The sequence below is a fragment of the Lepus europaeus genome, chromosome 4 (assembly GCF_033115175.1).
Source record: "Lepus europaeus isolate LE1 chromosome 4, mLepTim1.pri, whole genome shotgun sequence".
NCBI lineage: Eukaryota > Metazoa > Chordata > Mammalia > Lagomorpha > Leporidae > Lepus > Lepus europaeus.
Genome location: NC_084830.1, coordinates 123,557,140 through 123,575,252, shown reverse-complemented (window position 1 = coordinate 123,575,252; position 18,113 = coordinate 123,557,140). Strand labels below are relative to the sequence as shown.

Below are 18,113 nucleotides of genomic sequence, written 5' to 3'. Positions count from 1 at the left end.
TGAGCATTATTCTGTGGAGTGGACAGTGGGCATCTGATACCTGAGTCATTTATATCCACTAAAGCACAGCACAGAGTGACTCCTTGAAGCAGGCAAGTTGAGTGGGGTATAAGCACTGAAGAGTTAATGATGGACTTGGGACTTTTATCCAATGGGGAGCAGTTGCAGGATTTCCAGCTAAGATGTAAGACAAGCAGATCTTGGCTTCTAGATGACACCAGTAGCCAGGCCATATGGAGCAAGGTCACAGGGTAACTCAGGAAAGGGACAAATGGCCATCAAGACAAGCAAAGTTGGAAGGGCCCTTGTGTACCAGGGGATTCTCAAAGGGACTTGAGGAATTGATTCCTTAGAGTCCTGATGGCTCAACTCTCTCCTGCAGCCTCACACACACCTTGCTCACATTCTGCACCCCTTCAGTTTCTATAACCTTTGCAGTGGATGGAGCCATGGTGTGTGTGTAGGGAAGTTCCTTAGAAAATCAGATACCACCATCAGTCAGACAAGAAAGATTCTTGGGAGGACACACTTCTTAATACCCTTCAAACCTGTTCACAACCAACAGACACAAGAGGACCTGGATCAGCAGGAGACCAAATGACATATGGCCACTCCTCTCCTTCCAGCAAGCACGAAGACCCCAGCAGAAACATTTCTGCAGAAACTTGGCTATGAAAACCACGCTGTAAATAGCCCTCCCTGCTTAGAGCTTTCAATGTTTCAATGTCTCTCTTAGTGCTTTTCTATGTTTCTGGAACTCTGAGTAAGGATATTGATTTAACCTCAGAAGTGGCATCTCAACACATCCACATTCAAAAAACAAAAAGTTTCCGGAATTCCTTTCCTGGAATTTACCTCTGAAATGAGTAAAAATCCGGGGTTAGTGTATGTCCTTATTTCTTCAAATTATTTTGTGAAATCTGAGTGTTCTTGTTGAAATATAAAACAACTCCAATAGTGTTATCTTCTGGGCATTTAAACAAACAAAAATCCCTAGGACTCACATGTCTTACTAAGTCAGAAACTCTGCAAGTCAAGCCCAGTGCTGGGATTTTTACAAACTCCCAACTGATTTAACCCCTTTCCTCCCTGACTTCAGACATCCATGGAACCTTTGCCATCCTCCCTTTGCCATTTGCTACTATTCACTCAGGTTGTTTAACTTTAAAAATGTGTTTGCCCTAAATAATATCTGATAAATCATTGATTTTGATGCATTTTTTAAAAATACACAAATAATTATTTCTAAGATCCATTTATGGACCAATTTAAGTGGGCTCCTGCCTACTGCCTCCCAAAGCTGCCGATGTGAGAAGAGCTGCTGCAGGTCCAATGCAGTCAGAGCCAAACGTTGCTACCCGCACCCTCTACTTGCAGATCCCCCTCTTGGGCTTGGATGAGCTCTGTGCAATGCCCCTGGCTGCCGAAGTGTGCACTTGCCCTCTCTCCCCTACCTGCCTCCCTTCTGTTGCCGTGACCATCCTGAATTTTTTACAGTGAGCCATACCTGAACTTCGAAAAGGTAAAGAATGAGGGATGTTAATAGATGTCCAAATATAGTTTGGTGATGGATAATGTTAACCATGAATGTGCTAACGGGCTTTATTTTCTAAGCATGGGACTCCTTTCTCAAAGAGATGTATTCCCGGAGCCCTTCCTACCTGGACAGGCACACTGCCCACCTTGCTACTCTCCTCACATACTTGGCTGCTCTCCCAGGGGCATTTTTATCCTTAGAACACAACCTCCTCTCTCTTAATACATGCACTTCTTCCTGCCCCAGGGCCTTTGCATTTGGTGGTTTCCTTTCACCAGATACTCATATGGCTGCCACACACACTTCCTTTTGGTTGCAGTTCAAATATGACCTTTTTCCCACAGGTCACCCCTTCCGACCAGCCAGCTGAGGTTCCCTCACTCCCCACCCCCACCTCTCATGCCCGATACACAGAGTTTCTCAGCTAGGGCTGTTGCTGCCCCTCAGGGGACGTTTTCACAAGTCCCAGCTGAAGGCTATGACTGGCATCTTTCATAGAAGGGACAAAAGATGAAGCCCAGTTTCTTGGCCCCAAAAGCCGTAATTGAGAAGCCGGCCTCTGTCACAATATTTTTTCCTGAATGTTCAATATACCAGCAATGGTGGTTCCTGTGTGTTTCTTTCCAACTAAATCGGAGCTTCTCAGGAACTGGAGTTTAGGTTTGTTCTGTGCTCTCTGCCCCAGAACCTAGAAGAATATGACACCTGCTTGACTCTCAACAAACTACGTCCTGGGAGTTCACAGCGAGAGTTCTCAGCCTGGCCCAAACTGAGGGGCCTCAGGAGCTGGCGAGTTAGTTTTCAAATGAAAACAAACCAAGAAAACTAAAGTCCTTTATTAATGTGTATACCTTCACCTGAACGTGCACAACCACTAAGAACCCTTGACACTTGGAAGTACTCAGAAAATTAATTGATCCTTACCACCATCTGTGAACACATTGACTTGGCTGTTTCTTAAAGATGTACGAAATTTCTTGGGTTTAAATATACAGTCTGAATCACACCAGTGCCCTCATATCCCAAGATAAATTGTATGTAATGCAATCTCAATTGTGTTTCAAAGGATCAGAAACAACAGTACAGTATGATTTATAAGACTGATATTTATAATTTCACATTTCTTAAGACTGATATTTACAAAAAATATGTATTAACTAATTTCCTTCCTTTCTCTTCCTACCCATTCTCCCACTCAGATATTGACAATTTGTTTCTATTATAAGGTGATAAATTATCCAACATCAAATTTTGCAAAGAAATTATTTTAAAAAAAGACTGATCAGTAAGCCACTGAAATTATTTACCAAGATTCATGCTGCATCTACTATTACTAAAGAACCTATTGGAGAAAAAAAACCTTTCATTTCTGTAATGTTTTTCACTTCTCAAAGATTTCTCACAAACAACAATTCATTGAAGTTACCACTATACACCAGGATAGATATGGAAACGACAAAAGAAGAGAAAATTTAGGCAAAAAGAACAATTTCTCTCAATGTCATCTAGTGCTAATGCTGAGTGGGGATTAGAACCCAGGTCCTATCTTTAGCCCTATATACATTCCCCAAAGCCTTCCCCAAAGCCCTCATACATTCTGTTTCACAGGATGCCATGAGTTACAATACTCTTATGTTCAAACAAGTCAGAGAAACACTGAATTCAACAAAGGTATTCAGAATCCCAGAGCCCTTACTGTACATCATCAATCTCCAGGAAGGGCATGGGGAACAGAGCCAGCATCATAAACCCAAAGCCCTAAGCTACTCAGCAGGTAGCTTGGTCCCAAAGGAATGCAATTCAGTCTTATCAAGTCTCTCCTGAGAAGCTACAAATCAGGGCTTTAATTTCAAACCTCCAAGCTTGGGCATGTTGCCTCAAAATTAAGGGGGAAAAACCTAATCAATGTTTGGGCCAAATTAGGCTGGCCCATTTGGAAACCTGGTACATAGTGTGGCACAATCTTATCTGCCACAGAATTTGAATGTAGAGGGTCCATTCATCTCCACAAACTCCACAGAACAGTGTCAAAAATGTGACCTTTAACAGCAAATATCCTGCCCTGCTGGACCACCATGGTGTCAGGAGCTCTGAACCCCGAGTACAAATCACTCCAAGGTTTACTCAAACTGAAATAGAAACAAACACCCAGACTGCTTAACTGTGTAGAAATTTTTTCCCGACCACTCTGGCCCTTACAAATCTTCACTTCTAAGCCATCGAAAGGTGACTGAAATATCTTTACAAAGAAGCCTTTAGTTCTCCCGGCAAAACCAAAAATTTAATTGAATTGTGAAAAAGAGCATCGGCTAGATGGATTCGATTTGAAAAAGAATCTTTACCCTTCTGAAACAAAGTTAAATATGTAAGTAGTTTGGAGACAATTAAGAAATTTCAAATGTTGGTTCAAATACTATTATAATTGCAATAAAACCTTGCTGAGGCAGAAGTCTCTTTATATTCCCTCCTTTTTTCCCCTTTCATTTCTGCTGTCTCATTCTAAAAATCGTGAAGATTCTGTTGGTTACCTAGGGAAGTATCTTGTACCACACCGTGGACTCGTCCTGCAAGGCCTGCACACCACTGGGATCGTGGGGGCGATGGCGTTCTTCGACAAGAAGCACCGGAGACAAGTTTTGGCGAACATGTCCGCTTTATTAACAACTACACACACCTTTTAAAGGACAGGCAGAGGGGGCGTAGCTAATTTAGCGCAACACTAATTCTATAGGATGAGCCGATACTGGTGCCGCTAAGCTTCTCCAACCAGCTTGAAGGTCACGAGGGCTACGGTAGCTTTCCAGGTGGGCCTAATGGGCCTGGCCCACACCTGGGAGCTGTTTACCTGGTTGATAATTACAAGACCCTTCAACATGGAGCTGGGTGGGGGAAATGCGCCGGGGGCTCCTGCTGCCTGCCCGCAGTCAGGCCACTGGGGAAGGCATGGCGTGCCATGCCCTCCTAACCTCCTGCATGGGCTAGGCAGGCAATCCCCCAGCCAGGCCCAGGATCACACACTCTGCACTGCAGGTGGTACAAGTGTAGTAGAAATAGCACAAACATGTAAAATCACAGCGTCAATTATTTCCTTCCTTTAGTATCTATTTTGTCCATACTCACTACTATAGTGTCATCTGATTGTTAAAATGGGCTTCCTGATCCAGGGATCAAGCACTTAATGCATCCAGGGCTGTTAAGAAAGTAGATATATCTGTAATGGTGATATTAAACTCCTACCAGTCTACAGAAAAATAAAGACATGTGCACTCCTGTGATTTGAAACCCTTGAAGGACCTAAGAAATGCAACATTTGATATTACAATAAAAAAAAGTAATCAACAAATGCTTCCAAAATGAATCTCAAATTGGATTTTCTGATTTTTAAGTTCTAGTCCCCTCCTCTTGATCATTTTGGAGACCAGGACAATCATTTCCTGTACTTCCAGTTACCATTTTCTTTGATGGATACATGAGTCACAGGGTCTAGAGGGAACAAATAACTCAAAAATGTTCTTGTTTGAGAGAGAACTCTGCAATGACCAGAAAGATTGAGACAGTTTTAGTATACAAATTAGCACTGAATTAACAATGACATTGACACTACACAGTTTTCAGTTAGGGTCTCCCAGGCCCTGTCGCTGACATGTTGGAATGTCGAATGAAACTGACACAGAAAAATGGTCCTGGACTTAACGGGTATCCAGCATGGTGACATCTGGTAAGTGTCTTCTGCAATCACCATGCCACATTGGAGAGCCGCACCAGGTCTTATTCCATAACATAAAGATTGTCCTCAATAATGTAGACATTGTCTTCTGCTCGGACTCGCACTTTATTTGCAGTTTGCGGAGCTCCAGTTTGAGGGGCATTAAATGAAACCATACTGCAGAAAGAATTGTTGAAAAGTAGTGTCAGGAAGGAAAAACCAGACCACAGTGCATACGTTTATGATCAGACAAGAGTGATTATCTGCATTTCTAGGAGCCCCATTCATACAGACTATGAACAAAATAGCACTTTCTGGGGTTGTGAGCAGTGTGGCCCTGAGTATTAAGTTGCAGGAAAAATCTGTTTTATAAGCGTGTAAACAAACTAAGAAGTGTTCAAAAACCTCAGACTGTTCTCCTTTGGGAGACTCATGTAAGAGAATATAAAAATAGAAAATCTAAAAAAAAGATACATGACATCAAACTGAGTTACTAATCAAGATGCTTATTTTCAACTATGGCTAAGAACTTACTGACCAGAGCTTTTCTTGCTATACATTGTGACTCTTTGCAATGCTATTAAACCCACTCGGTGCTATACATCCTGTGTTTAATATAGACTAGAAAAATAAGAATGCAGGAAAATAGTACTGTTTCAAAAGTGTATACTGGGGGCTCAGTGGGTTAACGCCCTGGCCTGAAACACCAGCATCCCATATGGGCACCGTTCTAGTCCCAGCTGCTCCTCTTCCAATCCAGCTCTCTGCTATGGCCTGGGGAAAGCAGTAGAAGATGGCCCAGGTCCTTGGGCCCCTGCACTCGTGTGGGAGACCTGGAAGAAGCTCCTGGCTCCTGGCTTCAGATCAGCACAGTTCCAGCCGTTTCGGCCAATTGGGGAGTGAACCATCGAATGGAAGACCTCTCTCTCTCTCTCTCTCTCCCTCTCTCTCTGCCTCTCCTCTCACTGTGTGTAACTCTTTCAAATAAATAAATAAATCTTTTTAAAAAAAAAAAAGTGTATGCTGGGCCATGGTGCTAAAAAATAAATCTTGGTGGGTCAAATTTCAAAAGCTAGGATTAGGTTACCTTTTCAAATTTTTCTTTATGTATTTTAATTTTACTTGAATGAGAAGGAGGAGAGAGAAGGAAAGAGAGGGAGAGGGAGGGGGAAGAGAGAGAGACATAAAGAGGGAGAAGAGAGAGAGAGAGAGAAAGAGAGAGAGAAATCAATTTCCATCCACTGGTTCACTCCCCAAATGCTGCCAGCAGCCAGGGTTGGGCCAATCCGAAGCCAGGAACCAGGAACTTAACCTGGGTCTCCCATGAGGATGGAAAGGGCTAAAGTGCCTGAGCCATTGCTGCTGCCTCCCAGGGTGCACAGTAGCAGGGAGCAGCATGAGAGGAGCCAGGACTCTGACAGGGGCTGCAGGCATCCCCAGCAGCATCTTAACCACTGTGCCAAATACTCATCCCCAGTTGCAGTTAGAACACATAAACTCATATCTGCCAGGTGTACAAAAGGGTCAGGTGTTGGAGACTAAGGATTAATTTTTGCATAGCGCTTTCGGTATTCTGTGTGTCTGCCTCTCACGCCAAGTTACAGGATGTACTTTACTGCGACTGCTTCAAGAGCACCCTGCTGCTCAGGGTGGCCAGAGGGAACTGACGTTTGGATTCTGGAGCAATCAAGGAGGTATAAGGGCAGAAAACAGACTAGCTAGCGTTAGACAGTGTGTTGTAACTGATGTTCTGGCATTAATTATGGTGACTTGCGCTATGTGGAACCTGAGACTTCACTCAGCCCAAATGGAAGAGCACGCCCCACTGGACATATCTCAAGAGACGTAGCCACTCTGTGGTCCTGGAACACGTCAGTCACACACGTGTGAAAACACTCACTTAGGTGTCAATAAACTCAAATGAGTCAGTATGGCATAACTGATGTAAGTGCCAGAAAGATAATGTCATGAGGGAACGCACATTATGTTAAGCAGCTTATTTTTTCAAAAGTTTACATTTTCCCCAATATTTTACTTTGTAATGGAGTAATAAAAAGCAAACTTTGTAAAATAAAAAAAAATAGTAAGTTACCACAGGGACAGAAATTAAAGAACTAAGAGGATGCTGTTTCACACCTTTCTATCTATGAGGAGCATTGCTTTCCCATTCTCAGGAGCTGTTCGTCAAAACTGTTTATGAGCCTGGATCTCGAAGATTGAGTCCTTTATAGGATGTGTTTTGTGACCTTAGATGTCACCTCACATTTCTGAACCTATTTTCTAATCTATAAAATGAAAATAATTGCAGTGCTGTCTCAAAGTTTTTATTGCTGTGAAGGGCATGGTTGCAATAATAAAAGCCAAGCCAACTGAACAATTACAATATCCTGGACCTGCTGGAGCCATGTTCTATGGATTGGCTCATGTAATTAACTCAGATACAGGAGAGTCTGTGTATAAATAATCAATGATGAAGAACTAGCAAAAATGGATGGCGACCTCCAAGGGGTAGATCTTGATTCAAAAACGTCATGTTTTCATGCTCAGCCTGAACCAAATGAAGCACACTGGCTGGCCTTAGAACGAAGTAGCCATCCCCTACCACTGCAAGCACTGGAGCACAGAGAGAGCAAAGGAGTCTTACGTTTTAACGGGACAGCAGGGCGGACTGAAATATAATCACAAATACAGTAAGTCCAAGCGCCTACAAGGCCAGACAACTCTTAAATGAGTGGTTCAAGCTCGGAATGCAGCAGCAGGGAGTGACAGAAGCTGGGGCAGCTAGAAACACTTGCCCTCCCTCAGTGCCTTGGTGCTTCCTGCCCCTTCGGCCAGACATTCTCTTCCTCCAAATCTTGCACTTGCTTGGAATTCAGACAGCCCATTGCCCTGCTTTATAATATGATGCTTGTCTGGAAGCCCCTAAAAGGACCCCATTTATTTGCTTATGTGCTTTCTGTTTGTTCAGTTCTTTGGACTATAGTAAGCACTCAGTAAATGCTCAATAAAAAGGGACATGACTAAAATGAAAGAACAAGCCAAAGCAACTCACTGCAAGTTCAGTTCCATCAAGCAAAAATTTACTATTCGGCTCTCTTGTTCTAGTAGGTTAGAATTAGGTGCTCTTTCTAGACCAGCTTTGCTAAAATTCTGGGAAACACAGAAAGCTAAACATTTCAATGAAAGTAGGGCTAATATAGAGGTGCTCATTAAACTAGATTTTGAAGATCCAGGATATAAAATAGAAAGTTGAGGAGAAAAAGAGGAGCAGGAAAGAGAAAACATTATCCTTTTCTTTACTAGAATAGGAACATCAGAAGGCTTTGACACAAACCTTCTCAAGCTTACCTTAGTGGTTGCATTTTCTTTTTAATGTAGAAATACTCTGCATGGAGAAGGGAGAATTAAAGAGAACATTAAACATGTTAGCCAGTGTTCAGGACAGCTTCCAGCCAAGTGTATCATTCCTCTCCTTACCTGGGCCCTTCCCCAGTAACTTCTAACTCTTTCCATTTTCCCTTTGTGAGCATGGAGCACTCGAACAAGCCTTTCACTGCTCACCACCTCATTTTCATTAAGGTCTGGGGCACTTGCCACACACCCTAACTTACTTTAATACTGTTGCTAAATCACTTTTCATTTTTAAAAAAATGGAAAAGCCCAAGATTTTTCTGATGGGTTGCCAGAGAGCAGCCATGAACCAGGGCTGTCCTGGGATAACCAGGAAGTAAGGTCATTCTAAGGTCACCTCTATCAAAGCCCTACTTTGCCAGACTTTACACCATCAGTCATCCCTTCCCTTAAAAGGGGATTAGAGAATTGGTTTAGCTAAGGGGGGAAGTGTGTTTGAGGCATTTTTCACAATTTCTTTTATTTAATTTTTTAAAAACTTATTTGAGAGGGAGAGAGAGAGGAAACTCTCTCATCCATTGGTTCACTCTCCAGTGCTTGTATTGGCCTGGCCAGGAACTGGGTACTCAGTCCAGGTGTCCCAAGTGGGTGGCAGAAACCCAGTTATTAGAGCCATCACCTGCTGCTTCCCAGAATCGGCATCAGGAATCTGGAGATAGGAGGGAGAGCCAGCAATGAAACTCAGGCACTCTGATGTGGGATGCAGGTGTCTTAACTGCTAGGTCAAATGTTGTCCCATGCACCTTTTTAAAAAATCTTTCCATTGTCTTAATAGTTATACTGACTAACGTGCTGAGAATTTCCTAGATTTGTTAACTCTCCTCTGCGCAGACACATAAAACCTAATAATGGATTCAAAAATGAGGTCTTGCAAAATAGATGACTGGGATTCTCTCACAGGGGCAGGTTATACTGAGAGAAACACACACGCACAACTGGCAGAAGGCAGACATAGAGCCCAAGTGGCTGCCTTTTGAAGCCTTTGCTCTAGACTCAGTCCTATGACCAGTTCCCCCTTGCACTGTCTCCTTTGCCTCCTCTGCTAGATGGCTGTTGTAGCATTTTCAACACCATCACCCCTTAGGGCCAAATATTGGATCCTAGAAAGAGAACAAATCTTACATATTACAGGGCTTTGTCGCCATCTAACCCTTCCCAACTTGTTTCTTAGTGTAGTCAGCCCTCAGTATCCACGGGCTCAATACCCATGGACTCAACCCAATCTTACAAGGAAAAAAAATATTCAGAAACAAAAAAATATGCGTGTACTCAACACATACAGATATTTTTCTTGCTCTTAATCTCTAAGCAAAATGGTATAACAGCTCTTTGTATAGCTTTTACATTATATTGGGTATTATAAGTAATCTGTATATAATTTAAAGTATATGAAAGGATGTGCAGAGGTTGTTTGTGAATACAATTACATGTTCTATAAGGGCCTTCAGCATCCTTGGATTTGAGTTTCCATAGGAGAAAGGGGAGGGAGTATCCTGGAACCAGTCCTCAGCAACAGGGAGGGATGACTATTTAATTTCTCTTATGGGGAATTTAAATTTAATTTTTCTCCTTGGAAGGCCTATAATTGAAAACGAAGAATACGGTTAAGAAAAAATGGTGTTAAGCAAGAACTCCTCTCAAACATAAGCTCCATGAGATTTACAGAGATTATTACAGAAAAGTTCTTTTCTAACTACAATAATAACAGTTTAAGATTGCTGTGCATGTACCGCGAGCCAAACACCATGCTCAGTAGGCTGGAGGTGCTAATGCCCTTAAACCTCACATCCCCCCTTGCGGTAGACAGTGCTACAGTGCCAGGTGCATTTTACAGATGAGAATTTGGGGACATGGAGGAGCTAATAAAAATCACAATCATGTTGCATATGGGATATTTGAATCCAGGCACTCTGGCTGTGGAATCCTTACTCAAGTCCCTTAGGAACAGTCTTGAAATGACTTACTTTTGATGAGCATGACAACAAAAACAGCAAGCAACACCAAGGCAGAAACAAAGATTCCAATATATATTCCTTTCGTGGTGGTCATCCATGGATTTTGTGCTGGGAATACTTGCTAAGAAAACATCAGCAGATGGAAAAAGTACCTTGTTAGAATTATGAATGGAAAACATTCCCTAGTTTAACCTATCCAGACACATTTACCTTTATTGGCCCTTGGCTACTTCTGAAACATGAAGGTAAAACTAAATAATCTGAGGTTATGACTGGATTGTGAAATTCTAAGACAATTTGAAATTCAAAACATATTCTAGGGTGATGAAAATGTTTTATATCCTCCTTAGAGTGGTATTTACATAGGTGGATACATTTGTCAAAACTAAAAACTGTATGCTTAAAATGGGTTTATACATAATGTATGTAAATTACATCTAGTTCAAAAATCAACCAGCTATTTCCATTAAATATGTCCTCCTATGATAATAAAAAAAGAATGGAAACAATTTTTGTTCATATATGTTGACTTGATCTAAAGTTATCTAAATGTGCTCAACTCGTGAATTTGACTACAGTCATTACTTGTTTTGTAAACTGTAATTCGAGATGCTCTCTATGTCTGCCTACATAGACTGCAAAGTAGCTTCTCCCACACATGGTGCTGATGAACAAGTTAAGGCCGTGCAACCAGGTAAGAACACAGAATTGTTTTTAAATCTCCTAGTGCAGATCATAAGCAATCGCTACCTCCTGGAACATGACTAAAACATGTCAGGGTTCACACTAGAACTTTTTCATAGCTCAGTTCTGACCCCCAAGGCATCCAACAGAGCAGGTATTTTAACAGAAAGGAAGTAGAGAACTAGAGGATTAAGTCTCTACCAGCAGGCAAGAACTGAACTCTGAAGTCAGAATCCCAGCTCCTCTGCTTAGCAGCAGGGTGACATGGACAAGTTATTCAGCCTCCCCTGAGTCTCTGTTTCAGTGTCTGTAAACAGCAGAATCAGAAAAGTTCTTGGGTAAGGTACTTTCAGGTACTTCCTGATAAACACTATTAAGAATATAGAGGAGGGTAATGACTGACATCTGAGCCATTAATTACTTAGAGGAGTTGTAGCCCATATCTAGGAGGAGAAAACTGTGTTATTTCCTTACCAATGAGGGGGAGTGAGTAGATGGATGGAAGATGTGTTTTTGGAGGGAAGCTTTGCTTTTATTGTTAAATTACAATGCATTAACACTGCATACTCATTTTAGAATGTGCAGCTAAGCATAAAAAAGCAAAACCAAAATCAACCATAACCTTAATATCCAGAAACAAGCTCTATTACCATCTTGCTTTATATACTCTCTAGAATTTTAATTCTTCAGGGGTTATTTAATAGAAACAACTACTAAATTCTATGTATACTACAGTATATATACTATTGTAGAAGCTGCTATTCTCACCTAAAAATACATGGTGACCCACACCTTCCCAAGTCAGCAGGTTCCCTGCAGTGACACTCTTTTTTATTTCCTTTTATGGCCCAGGATTGGGGCCAGCATTGTCCATTCAGCAGGTTAAGCCTGTGCCCGCAATGCTGGCATCCCATATTAGCACTGATTCAAGTCCTGGCTGCTCTGTTTCCAATCCAGCTCCGTGCCAATGCACTTCAGAAAGAAGCAGAAGATGACCCACACGCTTGGGCCCCTGCACCCATGTGGGAGACCTGGAAGAAGCTCCTGGCTCCTAGAATTGTCCTGGCCCAGCCCTGGCCATTGTGACCATTTGGGGAGTGAACCAGTGGATGGAAGATCTCTCTTTCTCTCTCTCTCTCTCTCTCCCTCTCTCTCTCCTTTCTCTCTGTAACTCTGCCTTTAAAATAAATAAAAATCAATCTTACAAAAATTATTGGTATCACCCCTATGTGGTGATATTATTGTCACTAAGGTCCAGCAAAAGGACTTTTGGCCCTGCCCTAAACAGCCCCACCACGCCTGAGCCTTTTAAATTTCTCTTATAATGGCCATGTTATCATTTCTCACAACTGCTATCAGAAGGATTATTCTAATAATTTCTTTTGGTGTTGCCTCTAAGAGCTACTTGCTCATACTGAAAGGAAAATCATTTCTCTCAGCAGCCAAAAGAAAGGGTCCTATTGATAAAGCTGTCTCAATAATTTGTAAAGATGAGACTCAGATAAGCTTAAGACTATGGCCACTCAGCTTTTTCTCAAGAATATTGTGAGAAAATTATAGGAACAACTCACAGAACCAGAGTTAAGATCTTAATACTTTAATAAGTCATCATGTGGGAAGATTTACACATGAAAACAATCAACAGTGGCCTCAAAGTTTCCTATAAAGCGGGGCTGGCATTGTAGTATATCAGGTGAGCCACTGTTTGCAACACCAGCATCTCATATGAGAACCAGTTCAAGTCCCAGCCGCTCCACTCCCCATCCAGTTCCCTGCCAATGTGCTTGGTAAATTAGCAGAAGTTGGCCCAAGTATTGGGTTCCCTGCCACCCACAATGGAAATCCAGATGGAGTTTTAGGCTTCTGTTTTAGCCCTGGTCATTGCAGCCATTTGGCAAGTGAAGCAGCAGATAAAAGATGTCTTTTTCTGTCTCTCTAATCCAACCTTTTAAAGAAATAAACAAATATTTTTTAAAAAATGTTTCTATATGGGCTGGCGCTGTGGCTCACTTGGTTAATCCTCCGCCGGTGGTGCCGGCATCCCTTATGGGCACCAGGTTCTAGTCCCGGCTGCACCTCTGCCAGTCCAGCTCTCTGCATTGGCCCAGGAGGACAGTGGAGGATGGCCCAAGTGCTTGGGCCCCTGAACCCACATGGGAGACCAGGAGAAGCACCTGGCTCCTGGCTTCGGATCCGTGCAGCACCAGCCATAGCTGCCATTTGGAGAGTGAACCAACAGAAGGAAGACCTTTCTTTCTGTCTATCTCTCATTGTCTGTAACTCTACATGTCAAATAAAAAAATGTTTCTATATAGAATGGCTGTTGCCAGAGAAAAGGATTTAGAGAGTCTACCTTGATATAAGCATACTTTCACCTGCATCATATTTATGTTTAGAATGACTTCTACTCTATCCCACCAATTCAAAGCATGTGTTTCTCTAAAAATAATTGAGGCCCTCCTTGGAGTGTAACGTTAACTTGTACTCCTTCAACAGCTCATACTCTTTTTCTACATGTTCACCAAAGGACCGTCTGTGTAGTGTGTGTGTGTGCGTGCGTGTGTGTGTGTGATTCAGTAAAATAGCATTTACTGGGTATTTCTAGCAAACAAGTTCACCTAAATGAACTTTCAAAATTATCCTTTGTAAAAGCAAATTCATTTCTTTTAAGTAGAGAAGATATCAATCTGTAGGATAGTCTTACAGAAATTGTTTTAAAATGCAACTTGCTTCCAGGAGGATGTACAAGTAATCTGGCTAATAAAATAGGCAGGGGTATGCTTACAGTTTGATTGTTATGCCAAAGGCCATCTGAAGACTGTGTCATGGTGCCATTCCCATCTGCTCAACAAGAAGGAAAATTAATTAGAATTACAAAAATATTGAATTTTTACTGCAGACACTAAATATATTCACTTTGCCTTCTGGTGATGAATGAAAAGTTGAATTATAATATGATCAAAAGCTGCGTGCATTTCAAAAAGCCTACCAAGTTATTAACATTTTATTAATTTATCCAGTAAAGTTGTGTTTTGCAACCTTTTTGTAATGGGCTCTTTGAAAATAGACCACTTTTATTCTTCATGGAAAAAAAGTCATGTACACAGGAGGTTTTACCTACAATTTTATGGGAATCATAGAGGTCCATTCATGGAACCAGCTTAAGAAAGCCACTTAAAGGTAATCAACACTTTCATGGCAGCTAAAAAGTCATAGAGGAGAACTCCAAGGCCATACACATATCCAAAGAGCAGAACCACCCAATTCAGAATGGTTACATTGGCTTTACCTTTAGAATATGGGTAAAATGTACCATGCTATCCAAGAGAGATGACACATAACTTGTATATTATATGCCAATGTGTCTAGAAGTACTTTAGAAACTACATTAGCCATAAGACCAATATATCTCATATCATATAGTGACTAGGATTTTATTCAGTATAAGATATAATATTCTTAGAATTCTGAACCCTCAGAGTTTTGGAAGTGTTCACCTATCTTGAAATAGACAATGTGGGGGCTGGTGCTGTCATTTAGCAGGTTAAACTACAAGTCTTGGCTGTTCCACTTCCAGTGCAGCTCCCTGCTAATGCATCTGGAAAAGCAGTGGAGGATGACCCAATTGCATTGGCCTCTGTACCCACATGAGAAGCTCTTAGCTCCTGGCATTGTCCTGGCCCAGCCATTTGGAGAGTAAACCAACAGATGGAAGACCCCTCTCTATTCTTCTTTCTCTCTGTAACTCTGCCTTTCAAAATAAATAAAATAAAAATATTAAAAAAAGAAAGAAAGAGAGAGCGAATAAGGCTCTGGCATGGTAGTGTCACAAGTTGCCACCTGCATCAGCACCCCATATGGGCACCAGTTCAATTCCCCACTGATCGACTTCCAATCCAGCTCCCTGCTAATGTTCCTGGGAAAGCAATGGAAGATGGCCCAAGTGCTTGGGCCCCTGCATCCACATCAGAACCTAAATGAAGCTCTTGCCTCCTGGTTTTGACCTGGCCCAGGCCCAAACGTCGCAGCTATTTAAAGAATGAACCAGTGGATGCATGATCTCTCTCTCTCTCTCTCTCTCTCTCTGTGTGTGTGTGTGTGCGTCTCCTTTTCTCTCTGTAACACTGCATTTCAAATAAATAAATATATAAATATTTTTAAAAAGAAAGATAATTATTCTGCTGACCATTCCAGGCAACTGTAGATCAAATACAGAGTTTTCTTTTTGCTGAATATCCACCATATTCTATGCATTTTCCATCCTAAAAACTGGTTCCTTAGTCCCATTTTAATGAGGAAGAAACAGACAGGGGGTGGGTAAACAAGCTTGCAATATATAAGAGCCTTTTCTGCAAACTACCACATACATTGCACTCCCATCAAATCTACATAGTATATTCTACAAAATGTCCTAACTACTGACAAAGCCCGAGAGTCCCAACATGAATAAAATTGGACTAATGATATCCCCCAAAATGTATACTACTGTGTTTACATTTCAATCATTCTGAGACTACCTGATACAGTGTCAAAGGTAATATCTAGATTTAGGCAATAGCTATTCCAAGGTCAGTTTGTGATTTATGTTCTGATCTTACATAAAACCTTCAAGGATAGGACTGGTTGATAAAATAAAAATAATATGGACTTCAGTCAAATAAAATTTGAGTTCAGTACTGACAATGTCCATTATTAATGTGACCTTCATACTCAAGTTCTTTTGCATACACACATATGTATATATGTACATACATATGAATGCAGACACATACACAGCTACATCAAAAAGTGCACGGCAAAAAAAGCTTATTTTGGATCAAAAATTCTAAAATCCATGCATAATTTTTTCATAATATGCATTTTTCAGAACTTTTTGAGGATCTTTTCTATGCATGGCTTTTTAAAGTTTTCCACCAAAATATATGTATCTTTTCATTCTATTTTACATGAACTTTTTAAAGTACCCCTGTATATCTGTTGCTGGGATAACATCGAGCTACCAACTATTAGTACCAAACTTAGAGGTGGGATTCAACCAGGGATTAAGCTGCTCTTGTCCCAATTCTCTTAGCACAATGCCTGCCTGATCTGTCACATGTACTGTCTTCATTACTTCTCTTTAAAGTTGACTAGCATGCTTACTGCTAGTCAGAGAGAGAGAGAGAGAGAGAGAGAGAGAGAGAGATTCATTTGTCCCATATCATATTACCCAAGTTTGGTACCTGGTTCCCAATCCTGACTTCAGTTACTTGCTCATGAAGACCATGGGTAGCACGGTGGATGGATAAAATGATTGGTTTCCTGCCACCCATATGGGATACTAGGATTGAGTTCCCAGCTTCAACCAAGCCCAGTCCCAGCCTCTGGCATTTGGAAAGTAAACTAGCAGATTGGCACTCTCTCTCTCTCTCTCTCTCTCTCTCTCTGTCTCCCTCTGCTTCTCAAATATCTATAGTTTTTAAATTTTTAAAAGGTACACAATTTATATATAAAGTTGCAATTAAATAAGATGATGCATGTAAAGCACTAGATACCATGTTAGATAAATATCAGCTATTATTATTGTTTGTATGTGGAAAGGAGCAGTGAAGAGGGGGAAGAGATCGTGTGCAATGCACCTTCCAAGTATTATTTATTTTAATCATCCTGAGAGGGATGTTCAACAACGTGTCCATGGTCATGCAGCTAGTCACAGGTAGCTGAATGGGGAGCTGTGTGTCTCCAAAGCAGATCTATAGGGTGTCTCCAACCTGACAATGGCAATCAAGGAGGGCTGCTTTGAAAGAATTAAATGAGAATGTGTATGGGTGCTGTGCCCCATACATCTATCAAAGGTGGGTGGCAGGTCCTATGACAGCGACAATACCTTCCAGGCCTTGCATGCTTTGCTTCCACGAAGTCTTAGCCAACAGAGGGCTGACATCAACACAGTGAGGACTTGGCCCAAGAGACTCCAATGTTCGGCCAAAATGGCAGCATTTACATGAGTCCTGGGGACACAGCTGCTCCGATGTCTGTTCCACTCTGGAAAGCTCTACGTTGACCAGGTTTTCCTGACATGATATTTTAGAGAATGATTTCCCACTCCTACTGTCTTCCTCCTCATACCCTGAAAGACTGAGTTGCAGCTGCTCCTACTGCTGCTACCTTGTGTTTTTATCTATTTTCATTTTGTTTTTGTGCCCAGAAACAGCTCCCATCAAGGATTCCATTTTCAAAACCAAATGTCACCGTTATTTAATCCCAACTGAATGGGTCCTTCTGTGAATTTCATTGCAAGTCCATTTTAAATTAATCAGCTTCCAGGAATGATTAGCAAAAGGTAGGCCAAAGTGGGTAGAAGGAGTTGCAGACCCACGAGGACTGAGCAGAATGAGTCACACCCAGGAGGAGTCCTGCAAGACTGGACCTGGTTGGGATGAACACAGGTACAGGGACAACAGCCAGCTCTGCATCACAAAAGGATTTAGCATGTGACACTCCCAAAACTCACCTCTGCAGGTGACAAAGAGAGTAATCTGGGAAAGCTGACAGGATTCTCCTGTCTCCAGCTTAATAAGGAGGAGTCAGTTCTACATTTCTAAAGAGCAGATATCTGAGGTTACTAAAAACAAAAAGCAATTCAAATCAATTGGCAATCTACAAAAAGAGTTAAAGATTTTAAAAGCTATTATTAAAATTGCTATATTGGTCTATTATGCTATATTATATGTGTGTACATATTGTATGTCCACATGGGGAAATTTTATTAAGAGTTTTATTTTAAATGGCTTATAGATAAGATTGTCCATAAATTTAAGCTGCTAAAATCAATCAAAGA

The 18,113-nt window shown here is 41.4% G+C and overlaps 1 protein-coding gene across 1 annotated transcript in view; it reads right to left on the bottom strand.

The window, feature by feature from the left end:
* Nucleotides 1-4,215: 4,215 nt before the first annotated feature.
* The window catches only part of HAVCR1 (hepatitis A virus cellular receptor 1), a 29,499-nt gene continuing 15,601 nt past the window's right edge, over nt 4,216-18,113 (bottom strand). Inside the window, exons 4-7 of the mRNA XM_062188776.1 lie at nt 14,079-14,134; nt 10,619-10,730; nt 8,592-8,628; nt 4,216-5,420 (exon numbers count right to left, since the gene is read on the bottom strand). Of these exons, the coding sequence (XP_062044760.1) occupies nt 5,306-5,420; nt 8,592-8,628; nt 10,619-10,730; nt 14,079-14,134 (320 nt within the window). The 3' untranslated portion in view covers nt 4,216-5,305. The remainder of the gene's footprint in view (nt 5,421-8,591; nt 8,629-10,618; nt 10,731-14,078; nt 14,135-18,113) is intronic.